The sequence below is a fragment of the Protomyctophum bolini genome, assembly GCF_963924005.1.
Source record: "Protomyctophum bolini genome assembly, chromosome: 20".
NCBI lineage: Eukaryota > Metazoa > Chordata > Actinopteri > Myctophiformes > Myctophidae > Protomyctophum > Protomyctophum bolini.
In genome coordinates this window covers 324,566-349,438 of record NC_137881.1, presented here as the reverse complement: position 1 = coordinate 349,438, position 24,873 = coordinate 324,566, and the positions used below count along the sequence as shown (strand labels likewise).

General features: G+C 40.4%; 1 protein-coding gene and 2 long non-coding RNA genes across 3 annotated transcripts; all 3 read left to right on the top strand.

Annotated features, from left to right (window-relative positions):
• The first annotated feature begins 3,937 nt into the window (after positions 1–3,937).
• LOC308335005 lies at positions 3,938–5,322 on the top strand. The gene is made up of 3 exons (XR_013965954.1): positions 3,938–4,006; positions 4,963–5,022; positions 5,197–5,322. It is a non-coding gene; the product is annotated as an uncharacterized lncRNA (long non-coding RNA).
• A 16,000-nt stretch (positions 5,323–21,322) lies between these two features.
• LOC308335006 lies at positions 21,323–21,991 on the top strand. The gene is made up of 3 exons (XR_013965955.1): positions 21,323–21,418; positions 21,599–21,694; positions 21,871–21,991. It is a non-coding gene; the product is annotated as an uncharacterized lncRNA (long non-coding RNA).
• A 713-nt stretch (positions 21,992–22,704) lies between these two features.
• Positions 22,705–24,873, top strand: LOC308335873 (uncharacterized protein; the record flags this gene model as incomplete). The annotated part of the gene is made up of 5 exons (XM_080793092.1): positions 22,705–22,761; positions 22,942–23,037; positions 23,737–23,862; positions 24,231–24,338; positions 24,817–24,873. Exons 2-5 carry the CDS (start codon positions 22,987–22,989, stop codon positions 24,871–24,873), a joined length of 342 nt encoding a protein of 113 aa, XP_080649218.1. The 5' UTR covers positions 22,705–22,761; positions 22,942–22,986.

The following is a 24,873-nucleotide window of genomic DNA, read 5'->3' as shown; positions in this document are numbered from 1 at the left end:
GGATGATGTGGTTACGTCATGTTGTAGTATTGTTTTGTAGTCGGAACAGGCGGCGACAACTTCCTTTTCCCTCTCAATAAAAGCTCTCGCTTACGAGAGCTTTTATTGCTTTTAGTTGTAGGCAAACCATTGCCTACAACATGACGTAAGCATATCATCCGGCTCCAGCCCGGACCATATACCGAAATGAAATGGTGCCCAGGCTAGGAAGGACTAGACTACTAGGTTTATAATGTTTAACCCATTTAGACCTGAGACCGATTCTAAAAAACAGTTTTCTGAAATGCCTCATGTTTCTATATCAGTGGTGCTCAATATTTCATGTCAAGGACCCCTAGAATTATCTGTAATTGGTCGCCGACCCCCATCTGAACACATGTTGTTCCAGGAACCGCCCCAGAAGCAAAGATTTTAGTTAAAAACTTTCACTCAAAGAATATATATTCAATGATTTGAGGCACATTTTCACGATTTAAAAAAAATAGTAGACCTACAAGTTTATAGTGCGGCACTCGGTGCCGTGCTATGAGCTTGTAGATCTGCTATTTTTCAATAGCTAAAGTATAACGTAATGCTAAAACACCAAAAGGGGGTCCCGCCCAAAATGGGTTAAAATACTGATAACAACACTTGATCCAGTTTCATATAAAAATCACATTTTGGCTACCGGTTTATGGTTTTAAAAATCACACCGAATAAACATAGCCTATTGCACTTGACAAATATGTGACTCTTTATGATACAGAGACAGTCATATCGGGAAGACTTAACAGGAGAGAAGAAACACTGATTTATTTATTTATTTTTTAATCCAAAATGAGTTAATAGCACAGGCAGACTCTTCACATACTAGAGCATGTCTGGAATAAATGTTAGAGCTGAAATTGAACTGTAAATATGAAATAAATGCTTAAACATGTAGCTAGGTGTAATGTTAGAGACCACAGAAGACATGTAAATATGAAATAAATGTTTAAACATGTAGCTATAGGTGTAATGTTAGAGACCACAGAAGACATGTTGTAAATATGAAAAAAATGCTTAAACATGTAGCTAGGTGTAATGTTAGAGACCACAGAAGACATGTAAATATGAAATAAATGCTTAAACATGTAGCTAGGTGTAATGTTAGAGACCACAGAAGACATGTTGTAAATATGAAATAAATGCTTAAACGTGTAGCTAGGTGTAATGTTAGAGACCACAGAAGACATGTAAATATGAAATAAATGCTTAAACGTGTAGCTAGGTGTAATGTTAGAGACCACAGAAGACATGTAAATATGAAATAAATGCTTAAACATGTAGCTAGGTGTAATGTTAGAGACCACAGAAGTGAACCTTTCAAGCCTGTTTTCTCAACTCGCTGTTTCTCTGCTAGACATTATATTACTCTATAAGCCAAATCTCCTAAACTGGTGGGTCAAACTGAACCACCAATAATGTCAATTTGAAGCTATGATTCCCTGCTTTCACATGACATTAATTAAAAAACGAAAAATAAAAATAAATGTCAATGACTTAGCCTCGGTCAGATGCGGTCACATATTTTAAGAATACAAAACCGTTCTCACATCTATAATCTGTAGTGCAATGAATGAATGGCTTTGTGTGAGAGTTGGCACAAGTCAGGTTGGTAGCTGCAGGTTGCAATACTCAAAAAGGCCACAAGGTGGTGATCTATGACTGTGTATCACATGAAGAGAAAACAGCCTGAGTGCTTAGTTGAATGGAACCAGCAGCACATTTTGATTTTGGTTTTAGTCATTAGTCACATTTACCTGGAATGTTTTATTGTCTAGTTTTAGTTGACTAAATGTCATAAGAATTTAGTCGACTAAATCTACAGTTGATTTAGTCAACTAAAATGTATTTTGGCGTGCCTTGACGCCATCGTAATGACTGCTGATGCGTTGTGAGTTTGTAGATCTGCTATTTTCAGCATGCAACCAAGTCTAAAATGACTTACACTGGATCCCTTGTCCACTAGTCCCTTCCTTTCATTTTAGTCTAGTTTTCATCTGTTGACGCAATTGTCAAACATTTAGTCTTAGTTTTAGTCATCATAGCTTAGCTTTAATTTAGTTTCCATTTGGCTTTCCTCAGTGAAAAAAGGTAGTCGAGAAACATTTTTCGTCTTAGTTTTAGTCGCCGAAAACAACACTGAATGGAACACGTGCATCCTCCACACCTGCAAAATGTTTGACGCTAAATTAACCCATTCTAGACGGGAACCCCTTTTGGTGTTTTAACGAAGCATTATGTTATACTTCAGCTATTGAAAAATAGCAGATCTACAAGCTCATAGCGCGCCACTCGGTGACGCGCTATGAGCTTTGTAGATCTGCTATTTTTGAAAAATCAAAGAACGACTGACATAGAAACATAGCTTTTTCAGAAAACTGTCAGGATGTAGAACATTTATAGAATCTGATCTCAGGTCAGAATGAAAACTGTCAGGATGTAGAAGAACATTTATAGAACCTGTTCTCAGGTCAGAATGAAAACTGTCAGGATGTAGAAGAACATTTATAGAATCTGTTCTCAGCCCTAAATTAACTGGTTGACATTTCACTTCCTTCCATCTTTCTGTTGTGGTTTGTCAAAGTATCGTTCAAAAGAATGTTATCTACGATGGACATTGTATTGTCTTTTATCGAATGGCATTTCTTCCAGAAATAATTTCCAATGCTCTCTTCTCGTCTCATGCCTCTGTTGTGACCTTTGACCTGCTCAGATAATTATGTGACCAGATTTGAAAAAACAGCATTTAATTTATGTTTTAATCCAAAATGAGTTAATAGCACAGGCAGACTCTTCACATACCATATCAGAGGTGGGCAACTTTGACGATGGAGAAGGCCACTATAGTTCCACACTCACTCCAGAGGGCCACTATAGTTCCAAACTCACTCCAGAGGGCCACTATAGTTCCACACTCACTCCAGAGGGCCACTATAGTTCCACACTCACTCCAGAGGGCCACTATAGTTCCACACTCACTCCAGAGGGCCACTATAGTTCCACACTCACTCCAGAGGGCCACATTGCATATTACTTTCATAGCAAAAATAGCAGATCTACAACCTTGTAGATCAGCTATTTTATTTGTGCTATATTTGAATTTAAATCCTGAATATTTCTTTGGCGATTTTTTTTAATTGCAATCCTGAAAAGTTACATTTTAATTTAATTTCAAATGCCTTCAATTATAGTTATGTTAACTTTAAGAACTAAATACACATACATCGGACATAAAAAAGGTCAATAACAATTTTATGCTATTCATTAAGCTACTAATTTAGACTGAAGTAATTAAACTCCGATATTAACCTGAGGGCCACACATGTGTTTAATGCGTTTAATTAGCCGTTTTAAAATAATTAAAAAGAAACGGCAGATTTTTCCGGGACCTGATGACGAGGCCGTCGCGTTATGACGACGAAACCTGGAAATCAAGTCATCATCTGGGCTGCTGCTAGGGCTTTGCTCTTTGTCTGTGACCCGGATCAAGGAAGTGGCTTTTTTTTATCGGCTCAATAACCGATGCGGGCAGTGTTTAGTGTTTACTAGCGTTTTTTCACATATCTAAAGCGCAAATTCTTTCCGCGTTATGCTGCAAAACAATAAAACAATCTCGCCAGCGTAGAATATTTGATTAACCCATTTTGGGCGGGAACCCATTTTGGTGTCAGGATGTAGAAGAAGACATTTTTAGAATCTGATCTCAGGTCAGAACGGGTTAAAATGTGGGTAAAGTGTTTTATGGAGTCAAACTGTGAAGATGAATATCCTTAAATAAAGGTCATTATTGAACCCTGTCTTTTCCTCCTCAGGTGAGGTGAATATCCTTAAATAAAGGTATATAATAAGGTACCAGTATTGAACACACAGGATGTGACTTTGTTTGATACTCAACAGAACATCATGGCTGGGAGGGCAAAACGCCTGTTCTGGACCGAAGAGATGGAGCGCGTATTTGAGGAGGCCATGGATATGACCCATGGTAAGTGTTATAGGCCTGCTGTGTGTCATCTCTATTCTGTGTTTATTTGTGTGCCACTGGCCATGTGCTTAACCACTTAAAAACCACTTAAAAGCCCCATTTTATCAGCATCATCAGCTATTTGAAACTAGCCGATCTACAAGCTTATACAATTTGGCACATTGTAAGCTTGTTGTAGGCTTGTAGTTCCAACATTTTGAAGGATTTTGATCAAATCCAATTGTTCTGCAAAATAATCACACCCGTGTGAAGTGAGGGGCGCTCTTATCAGACCTGCCTCAAAAAAGTAATAAATCATTCACTCATCATTCCTCGTAGTATATCATAAGATTTTCTTGCTCCTCATCGGTGAAAGCCGCAGCTCTCCCTGCATATTTGCTCGCCTCGCTCATGATTGGTCTCGCTCAAGAAATCTATGATCGGCATCATGGCTTTTCAAGGAATGCGTGCACGCGCTTGTAAGCGAGGCTTGCTGAGCCCGGCTCGCCAAATCCGCCAATTCTGAGCCTCGCTTGGCTTTAGTGGAACGGAATAAACCAGGCTGTAAAGATCAGTATTTAAAAAGCCTCGCTTTGGCCTATATCCTGGATTAGTTAATCCAAGATTCGTGAAATAGGCCCCAGGTGAATAATAAACTTAATAATAATAATAATAATAATAATAACAAGAACATTTCCCTACTTTCAAAGACCTTACCTGCAGTGGCCATTTGATTGGTGATCTGCACTGATATTTGCCAATTACCCACTTTACACACACGCAAGCACGCACGCACACACACGCGTGCGCCCAGCTGCACACACACTCACACACACACACACACACACACACACACGCAAGCTTCTTTACGACATGGGGGTGATTTGCTTGATTAAAACCACTACAGAAAATGTGTAATCCACTTTGTACTCTTTGGTTTAATTGTTTTTTTCCTTTTTCCTTGTCTGGTAATGAAGATAACAAATCACTTGCAGGTCGTTCGCACGAAGGCGCGAAGACTTCAGGCCGCAGTTGAGGTACGTTTGGCTTTGCCCAGTTTGCAGGGGGGGTGGTCCTTTAACCTGAATATTGGGAACAACATGTATAGTTTCAGATGGGGGGTACCTGGAACAACATGTATAGTTTCAGATGGGGGGTACCTGGAACAACATAGCCCAGATAACCCTAACCCCAGATGACCCTAACCCTAGATAACCCTACATGAGATGGTGGACACAGCGGACGCCACGCTGGACGAGGCAGAGGCAGAGGTGGAAGAGATGGCCGAGGAGCGAGCTGAGAGCCTCCAGGCAGAGGTGGAAGGCCTGAAGGAGAAGGTGATTTTCTTTGTTTTAAGGGTGACTGTCAGTCTGTGGTAGAATTGCAATATTACATTCGAGGGTGTGGGTTAACGTGATTATACTTTTACTCTTTTTTTTTTAACTCTTTATTTTAGGATTTTTTAATATGCAAGACAAACAAAAAAGACAAACAATACAAGACATACAATAGGACAGAAACATCAACAGTAAATAAAAATAAAAATAAACTGGGTAAAAACAAAATACAAAAAAAAACAAGAGGTCATGGGATGTACAACAGCAGCAATATATTACAATGTACAGCAGCAGCAATATAATACATATTATAGATTTTTGGGTTCCTTACATTAAATGACAACCGGAAAGACACCACCCATATTCACTCCACATCCACCCCCAGCTAAGTACTCTGTCCATTTCTCCCATCTTCTTTCACCCATCTCTTTTTGCAGTCTTAACGAATAGGTCATCTGTTCTAGGTGATGCAGTTGTTTCACAATGTTGATAAAAAGGTCGGCAGTAGGACAGTTCTTTTGTAACCAGTTTCTTGTAATAGATTTTTTACTTGCTACAAGTAGAATCTTAAGTACCGGTAAGTAGGAGTCATCCCGGTTTAGCCCATCTGGGAGTTATCCTAGGTACAAAGATGTGAATGAATCATCTATTCTAAAACCCATAATGTTTGAGATAAGTGTGGTCACTTCCTTCCAAATGGCTGAATTACAGGACAAGACCAAAAGACATGTGCATGATCAACCACTGTATCTCCACATTCTCTCCAACAGTCCATATGGTTGCCAGTCTGTTTGGACTTCTGTTTTGGAGTAATAAAGAAGCGAATCTGGTTTTTCCAACAAAAGTCTCGCCAAGTCAAGGAATTAGTGGTCGTTGATTGCTTTTCTTATATATTCATCCATACTTATTCACTTATATCAATTCCCAACTCTTTTTCCCATCGCTCTTTCACATATATCGTAGAGTCCTTTTTCAACGACATAAGTCCATTATATAGTTTACTCACAAGACCCCTGTTTAATACCTGGAGTAGACCCTTTTACCTTTTTACTAAAAAAAATCCCTTACTTGTAAGTATCTGAAGAAGTCCTGGTTAGCCAACCCATATTTCTGCTTTAGGTTTTCAAAACTGTCAATATTTCCATTTTTAATCATAGTACATATCTAAGTGATGCCATTGTGGTGCCATTGTTTATACCTATTGTCTAATACTGCTGGTATGAAGTCAGGGTCATATGCTGGCCAACTTAAAAGTTTTGCCTCCCTCTGAAGCTGGAAGCGTTTAACAACTTCCAGCCATATTTTGAACGATAAATTTACCCACTGACTCCTTGTCTGAAACATTCCTTTCTCTCTGTCAGTGCAACCTAATAGTGACTGTATTGGTACATCCATCAGGGATAACTCTATGCTTTTCCATTTTGCAATGTAGGGTCGGTTACACCAATATACCAAGGGTCTTAGCTGAGCTGCTAGATAATAGTCCCTTAAAGATGGGAGAGACATGCCTCCTCTCTCTCGGAGCAGTTGTAGGGTAGAAAATTTCACCCTTGGCCTTTTTTTTTATCCCAAATAAAACGTGAGATATGTTTATTCCATTTCCTGAATTGTTTTAAAGGTATTTCTACTGGCAGTGACAAAAAAAGGCATAATAGTCTGGGCAAAATTACCATTTTGACTGCTCTTATTCTGCCACCTAAATCGAGAGAGAGACGTGTGTTTTCAACCAGTCTAACATTCATTAGAAGGACAATATCAGTCACCAGAAGCAGAGACGTGTGTTTTCAACCAGTCTAACATTCATTAGAAGGACAATATCAGTCACCAGAAGCAGAGACGTGTGTTTTCAACCAGTCTAAGGTCGCATTCTCACCTAATACTTCGGTAGACTCGAATGCGTATGGGCGGAGAAATGGGATTCTTGCATATTTAATTGGCTACGGTTTGCCTTCACACTGTCATGATCCGCAGCAATTGGAAACGCAGCAGGTGGGACCTTTATCAATGTGTTCCATTCATAAACTAGCCTACACAGTGAAATGATAAATCTATGGTGATAACATTATACTCATAACGTGCATATGTGTCGTGCCGTCTGGGACTGCCCCCCCCCCTCTCTCTCGCTCTCTCACTATATAGCACGCAGCCACGCACTGTTCTTTTGGGCATGGAGGCACAGCGCTGAGTGCACTGATATAACAGACAGCAGCGCAAAATGTTTACAAGTTTATCGAGATGAAAGTTCCTACTCCCCACTAGTCCCCACACAGTGACAGCACTCCATGTTTACGGCACGCACAGACAGACAGAATATTCTGTAGGCTATAATACTATTACACTGCACTGCAGTGTTTGTGTTTTCTTAAGCAATTGATTAATGTACTCGTCCTCATTTCGATCAGGGCTTCAGTCTCCACTCTCCTCATTCGACCACGTCTATCCACGGTAACGGGACATCTTTGTGCTGCGTAAAATATGCCTTCTCCGTCTCCAACTGTGTTCAGCTCCTCACCCGCCACATTGTTTGCTTCATTTCCTTTATTTGCTGCGGATTGCATTCACACCTGCACCGAATCGTAGTCAAGTGCGCTGGGAAGCGAAGCGAAACCCCCGTTTTTGCTCGGAGTAAGGTCGCATTCTCACCTAATACTTCGGTAGACTCGAATGCGTATGGTAGGAGAAATGGGATTCTTGCATATTTAATTGGCTACGGTTTGCCTTCACACTGTCATGATCCGCAGCAATTGGAAACGCAGCAGGGGGGACCTTTATCAATGTGTTACATTCATAAACTAGCCTACACAGTGAAATGATAAATCTATGGTGATAAAATTATACTCATAACGTGCATTATGTGTCGTGCCGTCTGGGACTGCCCCCCCTCTCTCGCTCTCTCACTATAAGCACGCAGCCACGCACTGTTCTTTTGGGCATGGAGGCACAGCGCTGAGCGCACTGATATAACAGACAGCAGCGCAAAATGTTACAAGTTTATCGAGATGAAAGTTCCTACTCCCCACTAGTCCCTCCCACACAGTGACAGCACTCCATGTTTACGGCACGCACAGACAGACAGAATATTCTGTAGGCTATAATACTATTACACTGCATTGCAGTGTTTGTGTTTTCTTAAGCAATTGATTAATGTACTCGTCCTCATTTCGATCAGGGCTTCAGTCTCCACTCTCCTCATTCGACCACGTCTATCCACGGTAACGGGACATCTTTGCGCTGCGTAAAATATGCCTTCTCCGTCTCCAACTGTGTTCAGCTCCTCACCCGCCACATATGTTTGCTTCATTTCCTGTATTTGCTGCGGATTGCATTCACACCTGCACCGAATCGTAGTCAAGCGCGATTGGAAGCGAAGCGAAACCCCCGTTTTTGCTCGGAGTAAAATGCGGTTCTTTGTTGCGCATTAGGATTCGAAAGAGCCTTCACACCTGCCAAACGAAGCGCACTTTCTGAAAATGCGCAGCAGGATTCGTTTTAATCGCAGCAAAGCTCTCTGGTGAGAATGCGACCTAACATTCATTAGAAGGACAATATCAGTCTCCAGAAGCAGAGACGTGTGTTTTCAACCAGTCTAACATTCATTAGAAGGACAATATCAGTCACCAGAAGCAGAGACGTGTGTTTTCAACCAGTCTAACATTCATTAGAAGGACAATATCAGTCTCCAGAAGCAGAGACGTGTGTTTTCAACCAGTCTAACATTCATTAGAAGGACAATATCAGCCACCAGAAGCAGAGACGTGTGTTTTCAACCAGTCTAACGTTCATTAGAAGGACAATATCAGCCACCAGAAGCAGAGACGTGTGTTTTCAACCAGTCTAACATTCATTAGAAGGACAATATCAGTCACCAGAAGCAGAGACGTGTGTGAAGTTACAATTGGTTTATATAGGAAGGTAAAGTTAATATCAAATATCTAAATATTGAATCAAGCAACACAGAAGTCAGATGTTAAAATGACAGCAGGGGGAAAAAGACTTTAATATTGGACACCTCTTTATAATAATTTCTGTCTGTCTGTGTTTCTTGCAGGACAAGAGATACTGACCTCACACACACACACACACACACACACACACACACATTTGAATTATTTTATTTGGTCCACACTTTAAAAGGAAAAATGCATACAAGGACATAAACATTATGGGTGCAGTTATGTTACAATCACAAGCCTATGACACATGTTTGGAATCATGATACAACAAGAATGTCACTCAGCAGCGTCTCTGATAGCCATATTCGTTCACACGACGGTGCTCAGGACTAGGCTTAGTCTCATATGGTGGCATAGACAGTACAACAGGGACAGTACAACACCTCGCAAGTCCTTCTGCCTCATCCTCTGGACACTCCCACTCCCACAACTGTCCCAGGCTGGACCATCAGAGAGAACGGAGCCAGCAGTCTCACACCGCCGCCCGGTGACAACACGCGGCGTCCGCCTGCCGTAGGGAAGTTGCCGACTCACCGGGTTTCTCCCGGTGACGCTGCACCCTCCACACTCCACAGCCGCTCTCATGGGCCTGGAAGTCCACACACCGCTGCCCCGATGGCGGACCGACACACCGCGGGGAAGTCACCGGGTCCACTGCCTCTCCTCCCGGCACCTGTTAGTGTTCACGGGAGGGACCAACAGGCAGCGTGGTCGCCGGTAGTAGACTACGTCGCTGCATGGGTACATCTTGACGTGATATCCTGACACACAGCCACCGCCACAGGAGTTGCAAAAGTTCCAAAAGCTGTACCCACTACATTAACGATCGTAGTTAGAACGGGTGCGTTTGTTAGATTTTAAAGAACAAGCAAAGTTGGCGTCCACCGGCGTTTCCACCGTGCCACCATTGCTGTGCGTGCGCGCACACACACACACACGCATATATCTAAATGACGGAGCGGTTTGCGCAAAGACCCGCCTGGCAGCACTGTTTAATGCAATTTATTTGTGCGAGTTATTAGTATTTTTTTGTTGAATTACTCATGACAAAGTTGTAACAGTATGTATATCCATAAAATAAGCAAGCAGCACGCGCAGACAATACACTAGTTCTGTCTTTCAATAATTGTATTATTTAAGAAGAAGATGATCAGGTAATATAATTGTGAAAAATAATAATAATAAAATGATTGAAACAAAGAACTAGTGATGTTTATGTTATGGATATACATACAACTTTGTCATGAGTAATTCAACAAAAAGTATTTAACACACTTCAGCCGGGCGGGTCTTTGCGCAACCGCTCCGTCATTTAGATATATGCACACACATGCACTCGCACGCACACACACACACACACACACACACACACACACACACACACACACACACACACACACGGAACCAGAACACACACAGCACAACACATTCCATGATGGTTCTATTGATTCCAAAGACCAGTTGGTTTTCAACCATTTTCACATCGAGTCATGGGCCTCCATTTGATGACATTTAGCCTCTCAGACCCATCTGAGCCACGGACCACCGTTTGATGACATTTAGCCTCTCAGACCCATCTGAGCCACGGACCACCGTTTGATGACATTTAGCCTCTCAGACCCATCTGAGCCACGGACCACCGTTTGATGACATTTAGCCTCTCAGACCCATCTGAGCCACGGACCACCGTTTGATGACATTTAGCCCCTCAGACCCAAAACTAAAGAATATTTTGTTGTTGTTGGATCAGATTGTGTCCACAGCTCCATGCTGTATTGATGTTAGTATCATTAGGAGAGATAAGAGGCAAACGTTGATCAAAATAACAATTCTTCTACATTCTCTAATAGTGTAGACTTCTTGTAAATTAAGTAATACAGATTTTAACAATAATTGAACTCTTGAGAGTGTAAAATGAAACCAAATGGACCCGTGAATCAAGAGTTAAAGATCTATAAATAAGGGTCCATTTGGTTACCAACTCTGGAACCCCCTCAAGGACCACTGGTTGAAAACCACTGACAAAGACAATCTGACTGAATGAATGACTTCAAGAGTTAACGAATGAATGAATTAGTTCATTAGTTAGTTAGTTAATTAATTAACTTGTATTATTTATATGTACATTCTGTACAAAACACGTCTGGAAACGTCATAAGGATCAGAAACGAGTAATACCTTAGACGTCTGTGGACGTCCTAGCGACGTCCAAACGACGCGGGGCGAGATAATAATATTCAGAATTATTCCTATTTTTTTTTTTTGGCATTTCGCTTTTCGCTTGCCGTATGCTAACGCTCTGTGCAAATATTAGCTTGTCATTGACTCCCATGTTAGCGCGGCGGAAAGAATGACTCGTATCTCCTCATCCAGGGCGCTCTCCGTGGTGATGAATGGATCGATATGCTGGCGCTGCATTTCTGCTCCTCATCCGTCTCTCCCGCAAAATATGAACGGCTTTTGGAGTTTATATAAATATATTAAGATGATCGGGTATTATGAGCTCACTTTGTCAAGTCAATTTTTTTAAGAAAGTATTTCCGGTTCATGGCTTTCAGAGTAAAAGCGATCAGACTACTCTGGCACTATAGCGGCCTTTATTTTGATGCACGTTGGCGTACTCAATGTATGTATAACGACAGTTTATATTATTATTATTACATTTACTGTAAAACAACAGTTTAAAAGCAAGTTGGTGATCTTGTGTTGTGAAACTAAGAAAACTATACAGTATGTACATATGTTATAATACTGCTATATATTTATATACATAAAACACATCAATCAAGTTTATATAAATAATAAAACACATCAGGTAACCAAGTTTATATAAATGAAATAACAACTAGTTTAATTCACATCCATTAGTAGTTATAATTGAAATAAACAACTATAGTTTAATTTACATCCATTCATTATTAATAGTTATAAATGAAATAAACAACTATAGTTTAATTCACATCAATTCTTTATTAATAGTTATAAATTAAATAACGACTAGTTTAATTCACATCCATTCATTATTAATAGTTATAAATTAAATAACGACTAGTTTAATTCACATCCATTCAATAATGGTAGTTAAATAACTACCTTCATTTAAAGTAAACAATTAGGTGAATTCTTAGCATATATTTTATTTAACCAATAAATATAAAAACACATTGAGAATAAAGTTTATTTTACAACTACCTGTTAAAAGGTTAGTGTGAACTGGCCATTCGAGTACATTTATTTAGGCTCCATATTGTTCCTAAAACATGCAGTGGTTCCCAAACTTGTCCATGTCAACTTTGTCAAGGAACCCCAAATTGACACTAATTAGCCCGCGGACCCCCATTTGAATAGATATGCTAGGGACCCCCATTTGAATAGATATGCTAGGGACCCCCATAAGAGAAGATTGTGACAGCTCTAGCAGTGATTAATTTCAATGACACCCCGGGGCCAGTTTGATCTGCATTAGTCGGACTCCCATTTAATGGCATTTCTATCTCTGGGACCCCCAATTTATATTGTAAAATCAAATAATCAATGTTAATTTAACACTGAGAGTGTAGAAAATAGAAATGGAACCAAATGGACCCATTTGGTTCCATAACGGGTCCATAACGGGTCCACACAGCGCAGATACAGCAGAATGTAGTCTCTGATGCCACCTGGTGGTAACAACAGACAACTGCAGTATGTGGCAGCGTGTATTTCATCCGTACGACGGTGACGCGCGTCGAAAACAACCGATGTTTAGGGTTCGTACTTCGGCTGTTTTCGCCGACTGCGCAGCCGCAGTGCCGAGTCACAGAAGACTAGCTAGCCAGCTAGCCGCTAGCCGCTAGCTAGTAGCTGTGTGTCTTCATGACGTAAAAACGACACTTTATTTGTTGTAAAACTTTCTTTATTTGAATCGATAGTTTGTGTTAAATAATCTTCTATTTTTTAGAACAACAATAAAACACTTAGACACGTATTAATACCCATGAAGATAGGATAAAGCTATCGATAGCTAAAGCTAAAAAGGAGGACATTTAAAAGATCAACTAAAGCTTAAGTTAGCTTTAGCTATCGTTAGCTTTATGCTATCTTCATGGATATTATATTAATACGCGTTTAAGTGTTTCATTGTTGTTCTAAAAAATTGAAGATTATTTAACACAAACTGTCGATTCAAAAAAAGAAAGTTTTACAACAAATAAAGTGTCGTTTTTAGGTCATGAAGAGTGAAGACACACAGCTAGCTGGTCAGCTAGCGGCTAGCGCCTAGCTAGGCCCGTCACGGCACTGTCTAATTAAATAACCCTAATTTTATTCTGAAGGCAACCGGGTGTCTTAAATTTCCTAGCTCTCAAACAGGAAGTATTAAATTTGCTCATTAGACGGAGCCCTCTCAAACCGGAAGTCCTACATTTGCCGATTAGACGGAGCCAAACATAATTTTATTCTGAAGGCAACCGGATGTCTTAAATTTGCTAGCTCTCAAACAGGAAGTTTAAAATTTGCTCATTAGACGGAGCCCTCTCAAACCGGAAATCCTAAATTTGCCGATTAGTCGGAGCCAAACATAATTTTATTCTGAAGGCAACCGGATGTCTTAAATTTGCTAGCTCTCAAACAGGAAGTTTAAAATTTGCTCATTAGACGGAGCCCTCTCAAACCGGAAGTCCTAAATTTGCCGATTAGACGGAGCCAAACATAATTTTATTCTGAAGGCAACCGGATGTCTTAAATTTGCTAGCTCTCAAACAGGAAGTTTAAAATTTGCTCATTAGACGGAGCCCTCTCAAACCGGAAGATCCTAAATTTGCCGATTAGACGGAGCCAAACATTTAGCTTTAGCTATCGATAGCTTTATCCTATCTTCATGGGTATTAATACGTGTCTAAGTGTTTTATTGTTGTTCTAAAAAATAGAAGATTATTTAACACAAACTATCGATTCAAATAAAGAAAGTTTTACAACAAATAAAGTGTCGTTTTTACGTCATGAAGACACACAGCTACTAGCTAGCGGCTAGCGGCTAGCTGGCTAGCTAGTCTTCTGTGACTCGGCACTGCGGCTGCGCAGTCGGCGAAAACAGCCGAAGTACGAACCCTAAACATCGGCTGTTTTCGCCGACTGCGCAGCCGCAGTGCCGAGTCACAGAAGACTAGCTAGCCAGCTAGCCGCTAGCCGCTAGCTAGTAGCTGTGTGTCTTCATGACGTAAAAACGACACTTTATTTGTTGTAAAACTTTCTTTATTTGAATCGACAGTTTGTGTTAAATAATCTTCTATTTTTTAGAACAACAATAAAACACTTAGACACGTATTAATACCCATGAAGATAGCATAAAGCTATCGATAGCTAAAGCTAACCTATTGTTATTAATGTCCTCACTCTATTATTTTAATGTTTTATTCCTGCTTTTCTTTTCTTTTTTTCGCCAACTTTGAGCTGCATTTCATTTCATGAAAGGTGCTACAAATAAATAAATACATTTTATTATTATTATTATTATTTCGTTTTATTAACGCACAGTGCGCATGCTCAGTTCCGAGCGGCCGAGCAGCGTAGATCGGCTGTTTCCGGCGTTGCGGGTGTATTTTGAAAGGAAAGCGGAAACACGTCGGACTTTTGACGAATTAACTTGACACGTCGCAGTAACTTTTATTTTGTAAACCTTTCACCGGAAGTGGGTGGAAGAGCACGCGCCTTTGACAACATTGTTGTGAAACCCTGTTGGACGCTGATGGTAGTGCCGGTGTAGGCAGAGAGAAAAGAGAGATTTATTCTCGTATTGGAAAAGCCAACGATGGTGGCACTCCGTTTATTTTAGAAGAATATTGTTGTTGTTGTTGTGGCGGTGGAAAAACTTTAGCAAAGACATTTGCGGCTCATAATAAATGATACCGTAGCAGGAATTTTGTTACATATTGAACCGAGCCGTCTTGTCTGAACGAGCGGGTCCATCATGGTTCCATTGCCAAAGTTAAATTACGTTACGTGTCTCATACAGCCAGCAGCGAAACTAAAGGGACTTTTTAATAAAATTTTGACCAACCAACCAACCAATGCTGTTCTGAGACTGGAACGACTGGAAGTGTTAACAGTCTTAAGGTCAGTTTACACATTTTTGATGAATTGAACATGGTGGACCCTCTTGTAAACAAGTGTATAGCGGCTATACCGAGTCAGAACCCAATGGTAGTAAAGTTTCTGACATGTTTAAGACTTTGGGTCGGCACGATAGAATGAGCTGACCCAGGGGGTCCCGAGAGGGGCTAACAAGTGTAATGCTTTATGGTGTCGTCCACTCACAGTTAACAGTCTTTGTATTGAGTTGTACTTGAAATGTACTGGAATTCTGCAAACTGTTAATAAATACTATTGCTGAATCAATTTAAAAAAACGTAATTTACACACACACACACACACACACACACACACACACACACACTGATTGAATGATTGAAATATTTATTAACAGTTTGCAGAATTACAGTACAATTCAAGCACAAACTCAATACAAACACTGGTAACTGTGAGTGGACGACCCAATTAAGCATTACACTTGTTTACAACAGGGTCCACATTGTTCAATTCATCAAAACATTTAGAGACATACAAATAGACACTTCTATGTAGCTCACACACACACACACACACACACACACACACCCAGAGAGAGACCGTTCCATTAAGGTCAGTTTACAATTTAGGCATTTAGCAGACGCTCTTAATCCAGAGCGACTTACATTAAGCAAGAACAAAAAAGCATGGGAATACATCACATAAAAAGCATTTATCATGAAACATGCGTAACCTAAGAAAGTAACAGTGGAATATCTATATAATTAAACTATACATATAAACTATACACATATACTATACTATACATATGTACTATGACGTGCTATGACTACATACAGTGCAATTATAGTGCTGTCTTCATAACATGCTATAAGTCTGTATCAAATGCTATCCAAGGGGGTGGGGTAAGTGCTATGGGCCATGATGGAGTCTGAAAAGGTGGGTTTACCTCAAAATACTCCACTTTATCTCTGAATGAGTCACATATTCAGTCAGTGACTGAATGAACAGTGAATTAATTATCTATCATCTCTGAGTGTGAAATGAATACAGTATATGTTCTGTCAACAATGAGTAGTAGCCTATGAATGATTATACAGACTATATGTGTGTGTGTGTGTGTGTGTGTGTGTGTGTGTGTGTGTGTGTGTGTGTGTGTGTGTGTGTGTGTGTGTGTGTGTGTGTGTGTTACCCTTTTACAGTCTATGGTGTTACCTCAGTCTGAGCAAGTAGGCAAGGCAATTTTATTTATATACCACCTTTCATACACGTTCAAACATTCAAAGTACAGTACAGCTCATTTAAAGCCCAGATTATACCAGGCTATCTATCAAGCCTAGTTGATAGACTAGCAGCAATTTGCAACTCTAGATTTCTTTATAATGGGATGAATCTAGAGTTGCAATACCCTCCATTGACTCCCCATTCATCCAATTTGCGTTTGCGATCTGCTTGTATTAAACGACATTAAACTCACCAACATTGCAGCTCTAGGCCAAGCTTGAATTATCCTCTTTCAATCTGCCTAGCTTGTGTGTCATAAAAATCCACCGTAGACATGTTGTTATTGTTAATATGAGCTACTTTCTGTCAAGACATTCTGTGCAGGTGATTCTTTTTCTAAGTGTTGCAGTTTGGAAGCACTCGTTTTTATTAACGGGGCGCACTGCTGCCTCCTGCATTATGTGCAAATTCGAAACAGGTGGTACGCAGGGTGACTTTGACGTGCGCTTCCAAACTCCTGCACAGAATTTCTTGACGGAAAGTATTATTGTACAAGTACACTGTCTTACTGTCCTGCTGTCTCTCCTCCTGCAGATAAACCAAGATGGAAGCGTAGTCAGCGTACAAATACATGCAGGAGTTGTGGCGCAAGAAGCAGTCGGACGTGATGCGTTTCCTGCTGCAGTACAAGGCTGGCATACAAGGCCTAGCAGGGTGAGTGTTTACTGCAGGGGTGTCAAACTCATTTGGGGCGAGGGCCGCATTGGTCAAAAGGTCACTTGATGGGGGCCACAACCAGTTGCGGACGCACGCTCGATGTCTCAAGCCCAACACACACCGGCTCCGTCCGACGCGGCGCGTCAGCACACGTCGGACGCCGCCGGTGTGCGATAGGTTCATTGAAAATGATGGAGGCGGCTGTTTTGACGCGCAGCATTCACAGACGGTGTGGGAGGCCCTTCAGTCAGTCACTGCTATAATATCTATCTATCTATCTATCTATCTATCTATGCTCAGACCCAGCCAGCCAGCCACACACAGTGCTCAGACCCAGCCAGCCAGCAAGCCACATACATAGTGCTCAGAGCCAGCCAGCCACACACATAGTGCTCAGACCCAGCCAGCCAGCAAGCCACACACATAGTGCTCAGACCCAGCCAGCCAGCAAGCCACACACATAGTGCTCAGACCCAGCCAGCCAGCCAGCCAGCCACACACAGTGCTCAGACCCAGCCAGCCAGCAAGCCACATACATAGTGCTCAGAGCCAGCCAGCCACACACATAGTGCTCAGACCCAGCCAGCCAGCAAGCCACACACATAGTGCTCAGACCCAGCCAGCCAGCAAGCCACACACATAGTGCTCAGACCCAGCCAGCCACACACACCTCCGTAAGGGAGTGGTTGCACCACTCAAAAAATCTTCAAAAAACTGAAGAGGCTACTGGAGATTGGAGAACCTGATTTGGACATGATCTGATGCAGGACAATGTCACTATGACAGAAAGAGAAGATGGGTCTTCACACATTCACACACACACACACACACACACACACACACACACACACACACACACACACAACTTTGTCCCTATAATGTGCACGGCACCGTTCTACTTCATCATATCACGCAAGAGACGCCACACACCAGTATGGAAGAGAGATAGTCACTTACTCACTTGTTGTAACTTGTAGGGATGCCACAAAGTGAACATCAGCCAAATTGAATAGTCGACAGCTCTGCCGATTAATAATCGATTAATTGAACCCACCCCCCATATTAATCAATATCCGATAAAACGTATAAGATTTTATATTATGCACATGCCATGGTCACATAACCATTATGTTGAGTGCATGCTTTGATGGTTACAGTTATATAATCAGTTTTGATGAGTAAACCTTTGTGGAGATCTTCTCAGTTCTCATTGTATGCTAGTTACTGCCATTCAGGATGGAAAATGAAATCCATTTGGATTTGGGGAGAAGTAGTTTCATAAGGGGCTGGTATGAAGTATACTTGATATAAAGAGAACATGTTCAGTTCACTAGTCTACACTCTACTCTACACCTGCCTTCATTTAATCTGATTGTCTGTCTGGCAGGCACTTAACAAGCAATCGTTAACTGTGTCTGTTAGAGAGAGGGGCAGAGAAGAGTGGCTTTGCTCAACTTGATTTATACTTATATTCTCCACTCTGATGAAGGTACATGTTCTATATATCATGCAGCCTTACTTATAAGCCTATATTTTGGCTATATGCCTATTTGCCTATATTTTAAAATGACATGGCGGGCCACATTTGGCCCGCGGGCCTTGACTTTGACACCCATGGTTTACTGGGTCTGTAGGCTGGGCTACAAGGCCTAGCAGGGTGAGTGTTTACTGGGTCTGTAGGCTGAGCTACAAGGCCTAGCAAGAAGTCCTAGTCCCACAAGAAGTACGGCACCAAAAGTCTTTCTCTAGTTTATTTTATGCACTCATCTGAAACGTCTGATCATATTTTAAGTGCTTATTTGAATTTCATCAAATCTTGTATATGTGGAGTCTGTGTCTGTAACAAAATATGTGATAAAAAATGGTTCAATTAGAATACTAATTGAATTTTCCTATCTGTGTCCCCAGGTATTGCGGTCACAACAGAAAGAGAAGGCACTCGTACAACCACACCAGTTTCAGAGACAGATTCTACAACCGCAGTTACTAGACTTCCTACTCATCCCACAACAACAAGTACGGCATCAGAAGTTTATCTACATTTTATTTTAAAGATTAAATCTAGAATTGTAGAGGCATTTTCATACTGTACATGTGTGTCCAGGTATTGCAACCACAACAGTCTCTGCTGGTCCCACAATAACAAGTACGGCAAACGTTTATCCCTACTTTTATTTTAAGTTTTATGTGCTGGTTCAAAGACCAGAAAGTCCATGTCTGACTACAGCCTGTACATTTGTCAGTGAGTATTTTATAGACCATTAGAGAGAGGGTCAGGGCAGGTGTTCAAAATATAAAGTAAAACAGCATAACCTGTTGAAATATGCTCACTTTGGCTGTGGACGGCTACATATCAAGGTCTGGTTTTGTGCTAGGAGTGTCAGGATTTCTAACTAGAGCAGGCGTCTTCATGTTTTTCTGACCAAGGACCCTTTAGCTGAGAGAAAGATGAAGCAGGGACCCTCACTACATATTGTATCAAATTGTGTTGCAGATTAAGCATTGTATAGGTAACTTCATTGACAGCACTGTGTTCGTGTTGTGTAAATTAATGTTTTATTGATTGTTTGTTTACACAATCTTTTCCATTTACAGTATATGTTTGATTCATGTACGTGTGTAGCCTCATGTGCCTGTAACAAAATAGGATATCAACATTGTTCAATAGTAATTTAATTTCTCAATCTGTGTGCCCAGGTATTGAAATCACAACAAAAAGAGAAGACATTGGTTCAACCACACCAGTTCCAGAGCCAGATTCTACAACCGCAGATATTACTCATCCCACAAGAAGTACGGCAGCAAATGTTTATCTGTAGTTTTATTTAAGTACTGATCTAATAGGCCTGATCTTATTTTAAGTCTTTATCTGAATTACATAAACTCTTGTTGTGGAGTCTGTGTCTGTAACAAAATAGATATTCTTTTTTCAATTAGAATAAAATAATTCAATGTTCCTATCTGTGTGCCCAGGTATTGCAATCACAACAGAAAGTGAAGGCATTCGTTCAACCACACCTGTTCCAGAGCCAGATTCTACAACTGCAGATATTTCTAGTCCCACAAGAAGTACGGAACCAAAAGTTTTTCTCTAGTTTATTTTATGTACTGATCTGAAAGGTCTGATCATATTTTAAGTGCTTATTTGAATTCCATCAAATCTTGTATCTGTGGAGTCTGTGTCTGTAACAAAATATGTGATAAAAAATGGTTCAATTAGAATACTACTTTAATTTTCCTATCAGTGTCCCCAGGTATTGCAGTCACAACAAAAAGAGAAGGCACTCGTACAACCACACCAGTTTCAGAGACAGATTCTACAACCGCAGTTACTAGACGTCCTACTCATCCCACAACAAGAAGTATGGCATCAGAAGTTTATCTACATTTTATTTTATAGATTAAATCTAGAATTTTAGAGGCATTTTCATACTGTACATGTGTGTCCGGGTATTGCAACCACAACAGTCTCTGCTGGTCCCACAATAACAAGTACGGCAAACGTTTATCCCTACTTTTATTTAAGTTTTATGTGCTGGTTCAAAGACCAGAAAGTCCATGTCTGACTACAGCCTGTAAATTTGTCAGTGAGTATTTTATAGACCATTAGAGAGAGGGTCAGGGCAGGTGTTCAAAATATAAAGTAAAACAGCATAACCTGTTGAAATATGCTCACTTTGGCTGTGGACGGCTACATATCAAGGTCTGGTTTTGTGCTAGGAGTGTCAGGATTTCTAACTAGAGCAGGCGTCTTCATGTTTTTCTGACAAAGGGCCCTTTAGCTGAGAGAGAGATGAAGCAGGGACCCTCACTACATATTGTATCAAATTGTGTTGCAGATTAAACATTGTATATGTAACTTCATTGACAACACTGTGTTCGTGTTGTCTAAATTAATGTTTTATTGATTGTTTGTTTACACAATCTTTTCCATTTCCAGTATATCTTGGATTCATGTACGTGTAACCTCATGTGCCTGTAACAAAATAGGATATCAACATTGTTCAATAGTAATTGAATTTATCAATCTGTGTGCCCAGGTATTGAAATCACAACAAAAAGAGAAGACATTCGTTCAACCACACCAGTTCCAGAGCCAGATTCTACAACTGCAGATATTACTCATCCCACAAGAAGTACGGCAGCAAAAGTTTATCTCTAGTTTTATTTAAGTACTGATCTAATAGGCCTGATCTTATTTTAAGTCTTTATCTGAATTACATAAACTCTTGTTGTGGAGTCTGTGTCTGTAACAAAATAGATATTATTTTTTCAATTAGAATAAAATAATTGAATGTTCCTATCTGTGTGCCCAGGTATTGCAATCACAACAGAAAGTGAAGGCATTCGTTCAACCACACATGTTCCAGAGCCAGATTCTACAACTGCAGATATTTCTAGTCCCACAAGAAGTACGGCACCAAAAGTTTTTCTCTAGTTTATTTTATGTACTGATCTGAAAGGTCTGATCATATTTTAAGTGCTTATTTGAATTCCATCAAATCTTGTATCTGTGGAGTCTGTGTCTGTAACAAAATATGTGATAAAAAATGGTTCAATTAGAATACTACTTTAATTTTCCTATCAGTGTCCCCAGGTATTGCAGTCACAACAAAAAGAGAAGGCACTCGTACAACCACACCAGTTTCAGAGACAGATTCTACAACCGCAGTTACTAGACGTCCTACTCATCCCACAACAAGAAGTATGGCATCAGAAGTTTATCTACATTTTATTTTATAGATTAAATCTAGAATTTTAGAGGCATTTTCATACTGTACATGTGTGTCCGGGTATTGCAACCACAACAGTCTCTGCTGGTCCCACAATAACAAGTACGGCAAACGTTTATCCCTACTTTTATTTAAGTTTTATGTGCTGGTTCAAAGACCAGAAAGTCCATGTCTGACTACAGCCTGTAAATTTGTCAGTGAGTATTTTATAGACCATTAGAGAGAGGGTCAGGGCAGGTGTTCAAAATATAAAGTAAAACAGCATAACCTGTTGAAATATGCTCACTTTGGCTGTGGACGGCTACATATCAAGGTCTGGTTTTGTGCTAGGAGTGTCAGGATTTCTAACTAGAGCAGGCGTCTTCATGTTTTTCTGACAAAGGGCCCTTTAGCTGAGAGAGAGATGAAGCAGGGACCCTCACTACATATTGTATCAAATTGTGTTGCAGATTAAACATTGTATATGTAACTTCATTGACAACACTGTGTTCGTGTTGTCTAAATTAATGTTTTATTGATTGTTTGTTTACACAATCTTTTCCATTTCCAGTATATCTTGGATTCATGTACGTGTAACCTCATGTGCCTGTAACAAAATAGGATATCAACATTGTTCAATAGTAATTGAATTTATCAATCTGTGTGCCCAGGTATTGAAATCACAACAAAAAGAGAAGACATTCGTTCAACCACACCAGTTCCAGAGCCAGATTCTACAACTGCAGATATTACTCATCCCACAAGAAGTACGGCAGCAAAAGTTTATCTCTAGTTTTATTTAAGTACTGATCTAATAGGCCTGATCTTATTTTAAGTCTTTATCTGAATTACATAAACTCTTGTTGTGGAGTCTGTGTCTGTAACAAAATAGATATTATTTTTTCAATTAGAATAAAATAATTGAATGTTCCTATCTGTGTGCCCAGGTATTGCAATCACAACAGAAAGTGAAGGCATTCGTTCAACCACACATGTTCCAGAGCCAGATTCTACAACTGCAGATATTTCTAGTCCCACAAGAAGTACGGCACCAAAAGTCTTTCTCTAGTGATATTTTTTAACCCTATTTTCAAATATAACGTTCCTCAACTCAACCCTACAAAAGGTAATTAATTTAAGGCAGCAGAGGAAACATACTGTGGTTCTAAGCCTGTTACTGATTTTGTCCACTTGAGGGCGACAGAGACCGTAGAATAAAAACGGATTCAGCTCTGTCTTTCACAATCTGAGAACCCAAAACAGGATAAACAGCGCCCTGTTTTCCTTTGAGAAACGAGTTCAGAACTTTGCAAGGGTGATAATGATGCTTTTTGAAAACAATAGAAAACACTTTTGCAGTAACTTTGGGACAAATAGCATTTCTTTCCCCTCAAAACTATTTAAATAGGACTCTAGGCCAGCTTTTTCAGATTTTTTTTAAAAATCGTCCTCAGGTCGAAATGGGTTATAATATAATTCCAGTGAAAGCCCAGAGCTAAACGCCAGCCCCGGGTTTAGAATGAGTCATGCCTCACACACGGCATCAAGGACGGGGATTAATTTACCATGCCGCGCCATTTTATGGTACAGTTTTACATTTACAATGTAGGCATTTAGCTACAGTAGTCACTCTTCAGCCCGGTTCATACTGCGTGACTTACAAGTCAACAGGGTGTAATTGGTCCTCTCTCTCTCTCCCTCCCTGTCTCTCTCTCTCTCTCTCTCTCTCTCCCTCCATGCAGCTATTTAAAGGGAAGTTCTTCCACTGTGAGGGTGTGGACACCAGAAACGTCACCAACAAGTTGGACTGCCTCCAGGCCAACTTCCGCTGGATACGACGAAAGTACAACTTTGACAACCTGGGCCAGGTGGGTGAGAGAGAGAGAGAGAGAGAGATGCATAACGTTGCAGTGATTAGATGTGTTTTTAACTCATCAGGGTGAGTGTTTACTGGGTCTGTAGGCTGGGCTACAAGGCCTAGCAGGGTGAGTGTTTACTGGGTCTGTAGGCTGAGCTACAAGGCCTAGCAAGAAGTCCTAGTCCCACAAGAAGTACGGCACCAAAAGTCTTTCTCTAGTTTATTTTATGCACTCATCTGAAACGTCTGATCATATTTTAAGTGCTTATTTGAATTTCATCAAATCTTGTATATGTGGAGTCTGTGTCTGTAACAAAATATGTGATAAAAAATGGTTCAATTAGAATACTAATTGAATTTTCCTATCTGTGTCCCCAGGTATTGCGGTCACAACAGAAAGAGAAGGCACTCGTACAACCACACCAGTTTCAGAGACAGATTCTACAACCGCAGTTACTAGACTTCCTACTCATCCCACAACAACAAGTATGGCATCAGAAGTTTATCTACATTTTATTTTAAAGATTAAATCTAGAATTGTAGAGGCATTTTCATACTGTACATGTCTGTCCAGGTATTGCAACCACAACAGTCTCTGCTGGTCCCACAATAACAAGTACGGCAAACGTTTATCCCTACTTTTATTTTAAGTTTTATGTGCTGGTTCAAAGACTAGAAAGTCCATGTCTGACTACAGCCTGTACATTTGTCAGTGAGTATTTTATAGACCATTAGAGAGAGGGTCAGGGCAGGTGTTCAAAATATAAAGTAAAACAGCATAACCTGTTGAAATATGCTCACTTTGGCTGTGGATGGCTACATATCAAGGTCTGGTTTTGTGCTAGGAGTGTCAGGATTTCTAACTAGAGCAGGCGTCTTCATGTTTTTCTGACCAAGGACCCTTTAGCTGAGAGAAAGATGAAGCAGGGACCCTCACTACATATTGTATCAAATTGTGTTGCAGATTAAACATTGTATAGGTAACTTCATTGACAGCACTGTGTTCGTGTTGTGTAAATGA